The sequence below is a fragment of the Cynocephalus volans genome, chromosome 1 (genome assembly GCF_027409185.1).
Source record: "Cynocephalus volans isolate mCynVol1 chromosome 1, mCynVol1.pri, whole genome shotgun sequence".
NCBI classification, from domain to species: domain Eukaryota; kingdom Metazoa; phylum Chordata; class Mammalia; order Dermoptera; family Cynocephalidae; genus Cynocephalus; species Cynocephalus volans.
Window position 1 is genome coordinate 233,124,768 of NC_084460.1, and position 14,322 is coordinate 233,139,089.

Below are 14,322 nucleotides of genomic sequence, written 5' to 3' on the forward strand. Positions count from 1 at the left end.
TCTTCTGAAAAAGTGAAGCACACTAACTCCAATATGTGACCAGAAACAGAAGAAAACAGAGATGATTTGTCCTCGTCTCTATTTAAAATAGTGCAAGATAACAGAACATGGCTAAACCAAAATGGAAAATAATCCAAAGGTAATTCACATTTTTCCAGGGAATGCTTTTAATACCGTAGTGACTGTGAATGTGTCTAACATTCTCAGACTTATTGTCATATTAGATTCACACACACACACACACACACACACACACACACACACACACACACACACAAGCAAGACCCTTTTCAAGAAGGAATCAAGAAAACAAAGATTTCCCTCTATCAACCTTTCCTCAATAAGTTTTCTTGACTCATGCTTTAAGATCAAAGTAGGCAATCACATACAAAATCTGGGCCCCACAATAATAAATTTAGATTATGCATGAAGCTAGAGACACAAATAACAAAGACAAACACAAACACAAATTGGTCAATTTATAAGAGTTTAGTATTTAAAATATTACACTTTCTGACATTATCTTTAAATGGGGTACAAAATGAGAAAATGCATTTCAATTCAAAATGCAAAGTATTTTTATAAATCGGAAATACTCAGGGCCATTTTGAGATAGTGAAAGGGGCAAGTGAGTTCTACACCAGCCCCCCCACCCCACCACTCTACTGAGAGGTCCTATGTGTCTTCCAACATTTGTGGATACCAGATCAGCATTTTATAACATCAGATTAATGTTCTAAGTTTCAAAGTTTTAGGAACTAGGTTTGCATTGGCTAAAAGTAAATTGAATATTTTAAAATTCAACAAGTAATTCTTTTTCAGTGATAAATGATTTTATTACCATTTATGAATGTTTTCATATGTTGGGGTTTTTTAATCAAAAATACCTAGCTTTTATTTAAAATTAAAGTATGCATTTTAAAAATATTGTTTAAAAAAAACTTTCTAACTTTCCCACAATGTTGTTATAAAGATCAGGAACAGGAGATAGATAGGAAATAATTTTGCATAATTTTAATGTTTATTTGATGTTCTGTTTTTCTTTCTTTTTTTTTTTTTAAGAACAATGAATATCCTTTCCACAATAAATGGGAACAACAGAGTCATAGAATCCCAAAAAACTTCTCAGATGGTCTCAGAGAGGTGATAACGGAGGTTAGTGTCTCAAGTTTTCAAAATCTTTGGCTTCTATATTGATGTTGCCATAGTAAGAAACTGAAAAGGTGGCAAGCAAAGAGAAAAACAAGGATTTACTTATTAGGATCCTTACAGATTTTGAAGCCTTGATTTAACTGTTATGATTGGGTTAAAGATCTATTAGTAAAAGGATCTAAAGAGTGCTCTGAAAGCTAGAACATGGGGCAAATGTGAAATATGAAGGTGCCAGTGTCACATTGTCATAGATTATGTGCCATGAGGAGGTATGTGCAAATTATAAAATCTTCTATATTTTGATCATTTTCTTAAAGATAGTTTTAGCCAATCATTAAGCAAATGAAAAAAATGCAATGAATAATGTGCCACTAATAGATATACCATTATAAACTTTATAGGATAATTAATAATTCAATAACATAATAAAAGTTATCCAGAAAAAAAAATCAATATATTTTAAAATAGTTTTAAGCTGCTACCCAAAAATATGATTTGATTTCAAGGTTATAAAAAATACAGAAAATATATAATTCAAAATAGTTTTTAGTTTATTAACAAGTTGTAGATAGTTTATTTTAATTGATTACCCCAGTTTTTATCATACTTTTAATATTAAAAAGTAGTATAATTGAAATTCACTCCACACCCCCATTCAAAACCCCCATTTTTTTTTTCCTATTGTATCTGAGAGTTCTAATGCTGCTATAGTAAATAAGGACAGAGATGTTTAAAATATGCATGCTTGAAGAAAATATCAGAGTAATGTAAATCACACAAGAACACACCAAGTCATTTTTCGCCTAAGGTTTAATTTTAACTAATCAATTTTAAATGAAGAATATAATGTCAATCCAAATCTTTACTTATTTGCAATGCACAAACTATTTTTTGTAACTTGCTGGTGAAAAGCATTCTTTTCCCATGGTAATGTTTTCACCCATATTTATGGTCTTTTTTTTTCCTTGAGTCCTTTTTCATCAATAGTTTAACAAGTCACTTCTGGTTTGGCTAAAGAGCAATCCTAGCACAATAATGTTTCAATTTGCAAGGAAGAACACCCTTATTGAGTTGATAGAACTCCACTAGCTGGATTAGATCTGTAAATCTTGTGTGACCATCATCCAGTGTATGGAACATTTCACCATCATCTTCAACCTGCAGGAGGAAAAGCAACAAACTGATAAAGAGGGCAGATTATCCAGAAGAATAATCATATTTTACTGCATATTATGTCATCATATGCCAAAATTGACAAGGTTAAAAAACTAAAGGAGAGTGGAAAGAAAGTTATGGCATGTCCACTTATTTTTTTTAACAACTTCCATTTAAAAGAAATATCTTCTGATTCTTGGATAAACAGCATGGCTCTGCTTTCCCTACTTCTAATTCCCCCAATGTTCTGTTAGGATAGTACAATAATTTTGAATCAATGAACACTGAGAAATCTTTATTATTTGATGTAAGAGTAAATCAATTTTTATGCTCCCACATATAGAAAGTAATTTCCATTTCTAAATGTTGTCTATGTAGCAGTCTCACTCAGTATATTAAAAATGAATATTCACATAATTTATATCAGGAAATTGATTCTGAAGCAATCAAATATTATCCTAATAGAATGTCAGTTGTCTTCTTCTTTTTTTTTTTTTTTTTTTGGCGGTGACATCTTCTGGCATTGAACAATTCATGCTTGCTGGGGACACTGATCACATAATGAAAGAAGTAGGCAGAATACCTTATATGGCCTTTGGATAATTCCCAAACAAGGCACTTCAAAAAGAAACACTAGCAGTTTGGCAGCCTCACATAACACCTTCCTGAAAGTACACTGAATCTGTCTCACCCTATCTGGTTCCAGTATGCACACCACATGCATACATGTGCACACAGACACATGGCAGCAGAAGCAACAGAAATCCCAAAGCAAGTTGCACCACGCAGAAGCAGAATCACAGAAATTGCTAAAATGTGCTCAGAATCATTTTAATATTCACCAGTTCCACAGCACTATCCATAACTATTAAAAATAAAACAACCAAAGACAACAAAATGTTTCTGGGAGAAGAGAAGAGAAAGGGCTTTAAAATAATGTTTCTTAAAGAACCATTAGTAGAACTCAGCAGAAAGAATCTTTAGTGGCCTTTTAACAATAGGTGGCATGGGGTCTATACAATATTGCTAAATCATATTTCATGGAAAAAGGGAAATTTAATTTTTACAATTCCTGTATTTCTTATATTAATTCAGGCTCATAAAATCATTTCTGCCAAACTTAACTCTAGTCAAAGCACAAGCTTCCAAATTATATTTAATAAAAGGACCAAAAGAAAACCATAGTTTCCAAAAGCTTTGCATTAAGATCATTTCTAATATAATATGAAATCACAAATTACTTACTGGTATAATTTGAAAGTGCTTTATTTTTTGTCCATGACTCATTGACAGTACGAAAGTTTTGGGGTTACTCTGACTATCCCGTACCAAGAAAACTCTAAAGAGAGAGAAGTAATTTCAATATGTTTCTACATTTACTCATGGATTTCATAGAATTGCAGCATGTAATAAATCCAGAAAGTGTATTCATAAATGTTGCAGCTCGGGACTCCTTCACCTTATATTCAATGAGTGAGATTATCCAACCATTGGTATACAATATGGTATAACATAATCCTATATCGTAAAACTATCATCAGTGCTAATGTAACTTTTTTATTTTTTTATATGATGAATATACAGCCCATTTGTCAGATTGTTTGTTCACAATAACCAATATAAGATTATGTTGGCATCAATAATTAGTGCTTTTTCCTTTTTCCACTGGGAAGTTGGGTATTCACATGTAAGTCTTCTGCACAAAGAATGAGGTATTAGCATGTTGTTATTTTAACTTCACATTAGGCCATGAAAGAAGATAATTATTTAGACAAATTATTTTGAACAAAATCATTTTTTTGTACTCCCTCTTCTACACTGGATCCCCTTTCTTCTTGTGATTCTGGTTTCTACTATTACATATGCAACAAAAAGGAAGAAATGAATCTATTCTATAAAAAGTCAATCTTAAAATCATTTGTTAAATGTTTAAGCCAAATGTTTTAAGTCAAAGAAACACCCAAACAACATGTACTTTAACCTCGAGGAAAGGCTTTCTAATGTCAAGCTAGAAAATAAGATGTGGCCTAAAGGCCTCAGAGAAAAACACTGCCAGGCAGGGATTCTTATTTACTAACAATGCAGTGCAAACCCAACTTTGTATTAATTGTTGCCAAACACACTGTGTAAATGGTCCCCACTGGTGAATCTAATACTAATCTCACTGTGCCTGGGCAAAGATGCAGCCAAATTTGAAACATCACAGATGTCTGATGAGATTATCCATTCCGTTTGTGTTGTGTGAGATTCTGATATTACATCACTGGGAGATGCGACAAAAGGGCGTTTCACTGGTAAGTCAAGCTGTAATTCTCTTCCTATTCCCAAGTAGATCACCACTACCACCTAGTGGACTGCTTGGCACCATCACAGCTTTCCAAAGGAATACCAAAAAAAAAAAAAAAAAACCACAAGAAAGATTTTGTCATCCTTAATACAATTATTTCATTCAATTTACAAAAACTGGGTTCAGAAATGAAGAAAATTATAATCCTCCAAAACATTTTAATAATTTTTTGTATTTCTTTTCTTGGTCTCATCCGATTGTAATTCTGCTGATGGTTCAAATTTATATCCAAAAAGACTGTGCTCTATGAAGAGAAGCATATTAAAATCTTCTCTTATTTAGAGTCTGATGAAATGCTGACTTGCTATTAATAATCTTCCATGTGAAGATGCATTTTTATCCAAATGTCAGTATTAAATCACCTCAAAACCTTGTCATCCTCTTAAGCCAACCTTTGAAGATAAAAATCCCATCATGACTTGTTTAAATTGATACTGGTTTCATTTCTCATCCAAACCTTAATAAAACCTCCCTCATTTGTATTTCATTTGGGAAGAAGGAAATTTAGCCAGTATTTTAGAAAGTATCTGAAACTCTGAGTAATTTGAGAAAAAGAAAATTCTTCTGGTTATAAATCTTTCATAATACATTCTACATTTCTCTCGTATACTCTATGGTGCCACAGTAAAAGAAAACATAAAAAAACAGCTGAAAAGTACTTTTTTCATAGGTTTACATTACTTTAAGCTGTTAAAATTTAGAGAAAAGACTACAGGGATTTAAACAGACAAATAAATAAAACAAGCATTCAAAATATGTAAGAAACAGCTTTTTACTTAATACACTCCTCATCATACCTAAACAATATGTGTAAGATAAAGTCATGATATAAACAATACTTTGGAATCATATTAATTGTATGTTCAAATCAAAATATTAGCTCCCCAAAACAAGGTCAGTATTTTTCTCTCATTAATTAAGATCTGAGATGCTAGCATTGGCACAAAATGGTATTATTAGCAATCACTGGTTAAGAACAAAGCATCCTATTCTGTTATCTGTTGATTTATGCACAAATACAAGGCATATGCTATGTATTGTATAGATATTGCTAGAACACAATGGCATCCACTGTTATCAAACAAAGTCACTTCTCTTTTATAAGCCCAAATCAAAAACTTTTTGTGTATGCTGCATAATTACTACATATGGGAGAAATCCAAATACTACCACTCAAAACTAAAAATACTAAACTTACCCATCCACAAGTCCTTGCTGAATAATCAATCGCTGAGCTTCATCTCTAGAAATTTTATGATGAAACCATGGCTGGGACTGGTGGATAGCTGAAAAAGTAAAATAAATGAATAGAAAGCTTTGTTTGAAATGACCACAATTTACTTGCAGGCACTTTCCACCATATCCACTCAGTGACTACTTCATGTGGAGGCACATCTATCCATCCGTCCAGTTACAATGACTATGAACAGACATACCCATGCTTGTGGTGGAGCTCTGGGAAGAGGCAGTGGGGCTACCATGAGTGCCCAGCCGTAAACATCCTTTTTTCTGAGCAAGAAAGGGGGAAACAAATCTCAACTTTTTGGGTGAAAGAAAATTAAGTCATAAAAATTGTGATGAAGGTGAAGCTCTCTGTACCCTCCAAGCAAGTCCTTCTTCAACTGCAACTGAAAGGGCTTCGGTGGGATTTTCTATAACTCTGCTTTTCTTGCCTGAGAAGTCCATTGCTACCAGGGAATTCTCTGATATACTTCTCTGGAAAAAAAAAAAAACACATTTGAACTATGAAAATATCTTCAAAAGTTAATTTTCAGTGCTTTGCTGGCACTATGTTTCCATTCTAGAATGGGGTTCCAAAAGTTGATAGCAAGAAATTTTAAAGTTAAAATGCATATTCAAGATAAAATGATGCTATAAGGTTAAATAAGTTACAGGGTTATTTGTTAAGGTGATCAAACTAAGTGCTGAATAAAGAAATTAAAAGCTTTCAAAATAGGTATGTCTTTTTCCTAAAACAAACCTATCCTTTTCATATTCTCTAGCAAACTGGGAAAACTCCAATTTAGAAAGGAATAACCATTCCTATGGTTAAAAAGTTTCACTACCTCTGGATTCATCTGTCTATTAAGCTATGAGATTCATCAATTATCAATTAAATGTCAAATTCATCTACCTATAAAGCAGATATTTTATAAGATTCAAGATACACAAAAGCTATAACTTAGATTAACATACAACATCTTTAGAAATAGTATTCACGTTTTATAATAGAGCAAACTAGAACGTGTATTTTAAAAGTTTATGCATCAATTTTATCTTTCTTAGAAAATAAAATTAGTGGAATAATAATTCCATAATATTAAATTTTCTATGATTTAATACATGAACACTTTTTCACCTTGTGAGGATACGCATCGCCAAATGAGAGCTGTAAAAATAAGTCTGAATAACAAAAGAACTGATACAAAACAAAGACACCTTTACATAAGCATAATTTAAACAAGTAACAAAGTCATCATTTTTGTTAATTACTTCTTGTATTTATATTTTCTGAGGTGAAAGCAAAATATCCAAAACTTGGATAATATTTTTAATTTTTGTTTATTTGGGGTACTACTTTGCAACCATCTTTTTAAAAGTATGCAACCCCACAACCAGTCATAAATCCTAAAGAAAAAAGGGGGGGGGACAATTATCAAAATCTCTAGTCGAGAGTCTCACTCAGTTTATAAAATATGAAAAGGAGTTAAAACCCTCCAAGAAATTTTTTAAAAACAAACAGAAAATATTTAACAGTTATTCTCCACTAATTAATAGAAGAGCAAAACCAGAGGTGGAGTTATAGTGGTAAAGCATGAGCCAACCTGCATCTCGGACCCGTGGCTTAAAACTATTTCACACCTTTCTATATGGACCCAGCCATACCTCACTCGGTGGAACAGACTATAGTAAAATGGGGGCTTCCAACAAAACCTTACAACACAAAAAATTAGGGCTCCTTTATCATTGCATCACACACCCCACTTTATCATCATTTGTTGTTTTCTCTTCAAACCATGCTGTAGTGGCCCACAACCTTATTATGGCCATCTATATTTCTCAAGATCCACATGCAATCTCTCAGTTGCTACAGGAGCCTTTATAACTGACAGCTGCTCTTTCCAGACAGATGCTGTCTCTGTAATCTCTATTTGCTGTCACACCCTGGTTTGCCCTTCTCACCCCGTGATCTTCTGTGTGGGGCTGTGGGCTAGTTGGATATACTTTTACTTTGTGGACATTAATGAAAAGCGTCCACCTGCCCAAGCCACAGAGTAACTAGTCTCAATCATAATGATAGCTTTCTCCTTATAATATCTCTTCCTTCACATGCCAAGATGGGTTCTGTAACGGCAAGTTCCTGATAACATAAAAATACCATTAGGAAAGAAAAATACACATAATCAGTTGTTCTTTTTATTTTTTCCTTCTGTACAGCAGGCTGGACTGTAAAACAAGATCCCTATCCCATAATTATTTGACATATGTAGGGAGACTATAATACAAATAAGGAAATTTTTCATTTGCTATATTAACTACACTAAGGGGAAACACAAAAATATAGCAAATATCTTCCACTGAATGGCAGGTGGTAGATGAAAAATTAATAGTTTACATTTGGTGGACAAAGAAATGGAAGTAAAGCAGTCTGACTTAAACTCAAAAGGTCATTCTCAGCTCAGTCTCTTTCACATAGGGAAGCAATGTTGATAACATTCAGAATCAGTTCTGTTTCTCAAATATTTGTCCCTTTTCCTAACTCATTCTTCTTAGGGAACCCTAAAAAAAGCATCCATAATTTTAACAGCATGGCTTTCTTTCTAAAAAAGAAGAGACCTGGGTATACCTTGGATTATGCAGGCCACACTTTGAGATCTGATCCACTCACTCTTAATGAGGTTTTCATGTAAAATGTTTTTCAGGCAGTTTAGCTAAGTGGCAACCAGTAGCCACACACTCTCTGTTCATACCATTTGAAGGATCTAGACAAACTGGCAGCACAGTTTTTAGCAAGAGGGCACAGAATTTCCTCACATACTATTCTCTCATCTGTTTCATATACAGCCACAGGATATCAAAAAATGTAATGGATTCTAGAGATTATGCAACCATCCCCCTTATTTTACACAGTAGGATACCAGCGACTCGATCAAGGTCACACAGGCAGCTTACGGTAAACGTAGTAACAGATACATCCTCTCTAGGGTTCTTTTATGTACCACAGGGTGAAGGTACAGGGAAGAAACTGCAGTTTAGAATGTCTAGCCCAGGATCAAAAGTGAACAATAAAAATAACTTGAGTTGACTTTTTTCCCCATCCCCCCACTCCAGCCAGGGTCATATTAATACATGCCCCTTTAAATGAATCCTTTGTTTGCCCTGAAAAGGACCAAATATATTCAACTTCCTGAAATGTCTGCTGATGAGTCTTATTTCAAAGGCTGATGAGGTCGCTATTACATGCTATATATAGCTATGATGTTCATTATGGTATGAGAATTTTTTTCTCATTTCCTTTTTTAAAATGTATACCTGGAAAAGTTAAAAAAAGAGAATTGTGTTCCTTTAAAAATATAACTAAAATACACTAACTTTCTTGTGTCACTGACTGAAAACAGTCCCTGGATGAAAAGTAGCAAAAATGAGTGAGGGGCACTGGCTTCTATCTATTAGGTCACTGATTCTTCTGAAATAATCTGGAAAAGTGGGATTCTGATAGACACCAAAGACAAACACCTTGCTAAACTTCTAAGTCTTCTTTGCAGAAATGAAAAACAGCGAACATATAATTCTTGAATGCTACTCTCTGATCATGACAACTCCCATACAGGACTGGTCCTCAGCATACAGGCGCTGGAACCTCTTCCCACTACGACCCCCATTTCCAACCAGATTCACTCAAGGAGTGTCTCTTCCTATACATGGTATTGAACAAGTGAAGTCACACTAACCAAACTGTCCTACACATCTTGATCCACAGCAGCATCACTTTCCATGGAAACAGTCAAGAATGACACCATACTTCTATGCTAATGACAGTATTGAGAAAAGAAAGTATTTTGTTTATAACAATTTTTTCTTGTGATTAAGAGGACACTAAACAATAACTGCCTGCAAATGCTTGGCTGCTATTAACATGTTCATCCTAATAACTTTAGCCTACAAAAGAAATTTGGAGGGATTTAGGAAAGGATTAAGATAATAAAATTCATTATTCTTTTTATATACATATGGATTGAAAGATAAGGGTAAGCTGACAAATTGTAAAAATAATTCACCTTAAAGTGACTGCTTTCATAAAAATTCATTATGTTCCTGCGTTTCTTATTTTAGGGCTTAAAAGTAATATGATACAAAAATGAAAAATTATTCTTCCATAACTTAAAGCAACATAACTAAAAAATTGGAGTTCTTTTTCTATAAAGTCTATCAGACTTCACAATCAACATTATTTCATGCCTCATTCCTAGAACTGAGCATTTCATCTGCTCCATTACATGTAGGGTAAATGCTCCTTCCTTGGTCACAGCCATGAAGAGAATATTTTTAACCTAAGTAGAAATTCAGGTTTCAAAAATATACATTAACTGATTGGTAACACAGGCACATACATCTGAATTCCTAATATACTCAATATTCAGGAGTGCAGCCAAAATAGCAGAATATAAACTTTAAGTTTAGACATAAATTTCTTGTGTTAATACACAGGAAATTAAAATTAGGTCCTAAAGAAGGTAAAAGATGTGTCTCTGTGTATCTGCAAATAAATATCTAAGTAACAGTACAAATTTGAGAAGCAGGGCTAGAGTTAATGTGGTGCACAACCTATATATTGGTTTGCAGTTTGGGAGTTTCATGGAAAGCAGTCTGCTTTTTAAGGAGCTGGAACTTAAAAATATATATATATTGTTAGAAAGCCGTAATGCAAAAGAGCTCACGTATGTATACTGCAGCTTTTAAAATATCAAATCATAGGCAACTTTACAGTAGGTTATGACAATCCTGAATCAGTATTAAAATAAGCAAATAAACCACAATCAAAACCAATAATTAAGAAAACGTCATCAACAATGCCAAGGAAAATGTTCTGTAAATTAATTTATTAAGATCTAATCCTCAGATGCCATAATGGCACAAAATGATTCACATAATTCTTTCAAATATTTAAAAATTTTCTTTACCATGTAACAATATGTATTCTAATTGAATATATACTGGTGTGATTTTATCACACAGGCTGTAAACATATGAAACACAAAAATAAAAAGTACAATAGAACATTATAATATAATGGTGGCAAAGAGTTACTTTATTTGACCAAAAGGAAATAATGTAAATGTATTGTAATATACATTTGCAATGCAATGAAATTTTAAATTAATGCCATGTAAATATAAAATAACATATACGTTCAAACATTTGGTCCTTACCATGGGTGATATACTCTGAGAACTGCAGCCACTTCTACCTTGATACGGATGCATATAATTCCGGTACAACTGCATGCCATACTGCAGAATAAATAAATAAAAACACATTCCCACCACATTTACTACACTGATAATTTATGAAAATCAACACTTTCACTATTTATACATTATCAGTATAAAAAGAATTACAAGCTTTCCTTAAAACAAATAAGTTAAAGCAACCAAAATTTTGAAAGATAAATTTTAGTGCCCTGCAATAACATTTAACAAGACAATGTTTTTTACTTGGACCCACAACTTAAAGTCAAGATCACCAGTACAAAGTTCTGGAACTGACATTTCTACTCATTATTTTTAGCACCAAATTGTACACAACGATTTGGAGTAGTACACTGCCTAGTGATAAGAGAACTCACTTGAGAAAGGTGGTATGTTTTATAGTACAGAGATTCTGAAAACCTCACACACATCCTAAGCACACACTGGGTAAAACTCACTGTGACTCTCTGACTGATGAATTACCATGTCTCTTTGGTAAATCCATAAACTTTGGTCCTACGCTGAAAATTCTTGGCACTACATCAACCTCATATCAAAACTCTTATGGCACTGTTTAATTTTTGGCTTCAAATTCAGGGAAATCAAAGTAGCAGGGAATCAAGCTGACATCAGAGGGTTTCAAAATGCAATATAAATGGCAGTAGATAAGAACTGCAGGGTCTTCGCTTTCAAGAGGCAGCATCATATGGACCGGGCTGGCAGGCCATAATTACAAGGTAGGTCTGGATTATAATTGGATTATTCGTTTGAGAAACATTAAGAATGTCAACTGCCATAACAAAACTTGTCCTGGAGGTGTCCCCATCTGAAACTGGAAGTTACCACCCCCTTAGGTTTAAGACACTTGGTTAAAAAAAAACAATGGGACTGACAACTTTTTCTTTTGTTGTTGTTGCTATACTCTCCAATTCTCTCCAATTCATGAAGCCATAATGAACTTAAAAGTTAAGTTCTATACAAAAGAGACTGAATAGAAAGCATGGAAACAAATCTTACCCACAAGATGAACATTCCATTTAAACATCCCAACAGAGCTGTTTCTCTACTAAAGACTATTTCCTTAAAAGCAATTCTGGCAAAGTGGATATATTTCATAATAAGGCAAAAAATGAGAGGGGATTAGGGAAGTCACTGACTTCAAGATTTTGTTTTAAACATGAATATAAACCCACACTCATTTAAAGTTCACTATGCTGACTTCTTTATCCAATTATTTCCCAACTTCTAAAAATTATTTTTTAATTTAAGATTTGATTGACATTAATGGGACCTAATGCAATTTATTTTAAATCAACTCTATGACTATAATAACTTTAAAAAAAAAGACAGAGAAGCTTAATTTCTAGTCAAGTTTATTTTAAAGAATACATAATAACCTCCAACCAACACTTGCACAAGGAACATGCTATTTGGCCACCTTTTATTTATCTGCATTGAAAAGCCTGCTACCTACTAAGAAGACTGTTTTCTTCAAAGATGTATTGTCCCTGGTATGTGCAGTGTTAGTTAATTGCCCCTGTGCTGTTGGAGGTCTTTAGTAGGCATTTAACTCTGGCTGAGGAGTAGGACATGGGTCACCTTAATATTTCCCGGTCTTATGGGGAGACACATAAGGGACCAAAATTTGTTAGAGAGAGGCTAGCAGAGTTCTGATTGAAGGGAGGGGAAAAAGGGTACATGTAACTAGCACACTATACATGAGCAAATATTCTGTTATCTAAATCACAGATTTTCTGTAATTTTATATGTAACTAGAATTTTTCCAAAGAGAAAGAATAGCTCCATTTGATCCACATGTTGAGTTCATATATGCACATGAAAAGGGAAAGTAAATAAGGATAAAATAAGAGGTTATATTTTGGGTGGGAAGCTGTATCTAATAAGCAGTATGAATGAAAACAAGAGGGCACTTCTGGACCAGCCAACATAGTATAGACTGTCTCCCAGCTCCTTTTCACTAAATACAATGATAAACTCTGGAAATAACACAACAGACAACCAAAGGAGACAAACCAAAGAGGTGTCAGAGAGACTTCTAACACCAGGCGAGTTCCGCTGCACAGACAACAAGCTGCCAGGGGAAGACAGCTCTCTCCTGTTAGAAGGCCTCAAATGTGTCTGTGTTGTGAGATCTGCGGAAAGCCCTGGATTCCTGTGATCTGGATATTTGAAAGTGTAAAACAGATCCTATCACCTTCCTGTGTGGTTTCTCATTGGCTCCAATATAAAAGTCCTCACTGATGCCTGCCTCCCTCTCCAGCCTTAACTGGAAGAGTTTTGCCATAATTGAAATGAACAGGGAACATGGAAGTAGTAAATAGAAGAATGGCCCCCCAAAGATGTCCCTGTCCCAATCTCCAGAACCTGTGAATATGTTAGGCTACATGGCAAAGAAGAATTAAGGTTGCTAATTAGCCGATTGTGCAATCGCGTGATCATCCTGGCTTATTCAGGTGGGCCCACTGTAATCACAAGGGGCCTTATAAGTGGAAGGAGGAGGCAGAAGAAACAGAACCTGGGAGAAGGATTTGGCCCCACATTGCTGGTTTTGAAGGTAGAGGAATGGCCAGCAGAGAAGGGGTCTCAGTGGCCTCCAAAGGCTGGAGAGGACAAGGGAAATGGATTCTTCCCTAGAGTCTCCGGAAAGGAACACTGTCCGTTGACACCTTGATTTTAACCTAGTGAGACTCATCTCAGGCTTCTGAACTAAAGAAGTGTAGGATAATATATTTGTGTTGTTTTAGGCCACTACACCAGTGGTTATTTGTTACAGCAGCCATAGTAAACTAGCACAATAGAGCATCTTTGAACTGAGAATCCGTGATTTGAAAGAGGCTTTGAGAACAGTCAGATGAGAAAAAAAGTGAGAAGGGGACAATCTTTTAGAAACTAAGCATTCTAGAGAAGAAAGTATTAAATAAAGAAAGCTTTTAGAGTATTTCACTGATTCTTAGATGTGCATTTCAAAATTTAACATTTATAAAGTCCACTGCATCCTATAATCTATAACATCTAATATTCACTGTGGACAAAGTGACATGTCATTGCCTGAACGCTTTGGGAGGATCAAGAAATCACAAGCATCAAACCTTGCAGGAGGGTTGTCAGCAACTAGAAAGTTAACCCCACAGACCATGGGAGAGCCCTCATCTGAGAAGTTCTGCCTCCCAAAACTCT

General features: G+C 34.3%; 1 protein-coding gene across 2 annotated transcripts in view; it reads right to left on the reverse strand.

The window, feature by feature from the left end:
- Window positions 1–2,016: 2,016 nt before the first annotated feature.
- Window positions 2,017–14,322, reverse strand: part of GRB14 (growth factor receptor bound protein 14) — a 104,502-nt gene continuing 92,196 nt past the window's right edge. For both annotated transcript variants that reach the window (XM_063107198.1, XM_063107199.1), the window contains 6 exons: window positions 11,086–11,166; window positions 6,254–6,370; window positions 6,091–6,163; window positions 5,853–5,940; window positions 3,553–3,646; window positions 2,017–2,310 (listed from right to left, as the gene is read on the reverse strand). In XM_063107198.1, coding sequence (XP_062963268.1) covers window positions 2,164–2,310; window positions 3,553–3,646; window positions 5,853–5,940; window positions 6,091–6,163; window positions 6,254–6,370; window positions 11,086–11,166 — 600 coding nt within the window. In that variant the 3' untranslated portion in view covers window positions 2,017–2,163. The remainder of the gene's footprint in view (window positions 2,311–3,552; window positions 3,647–5,852; window positions 5,941–6,090; window positions 6,164–6,253; window positions 6,371–11,085; window positions 11,167–14,322) is intronic.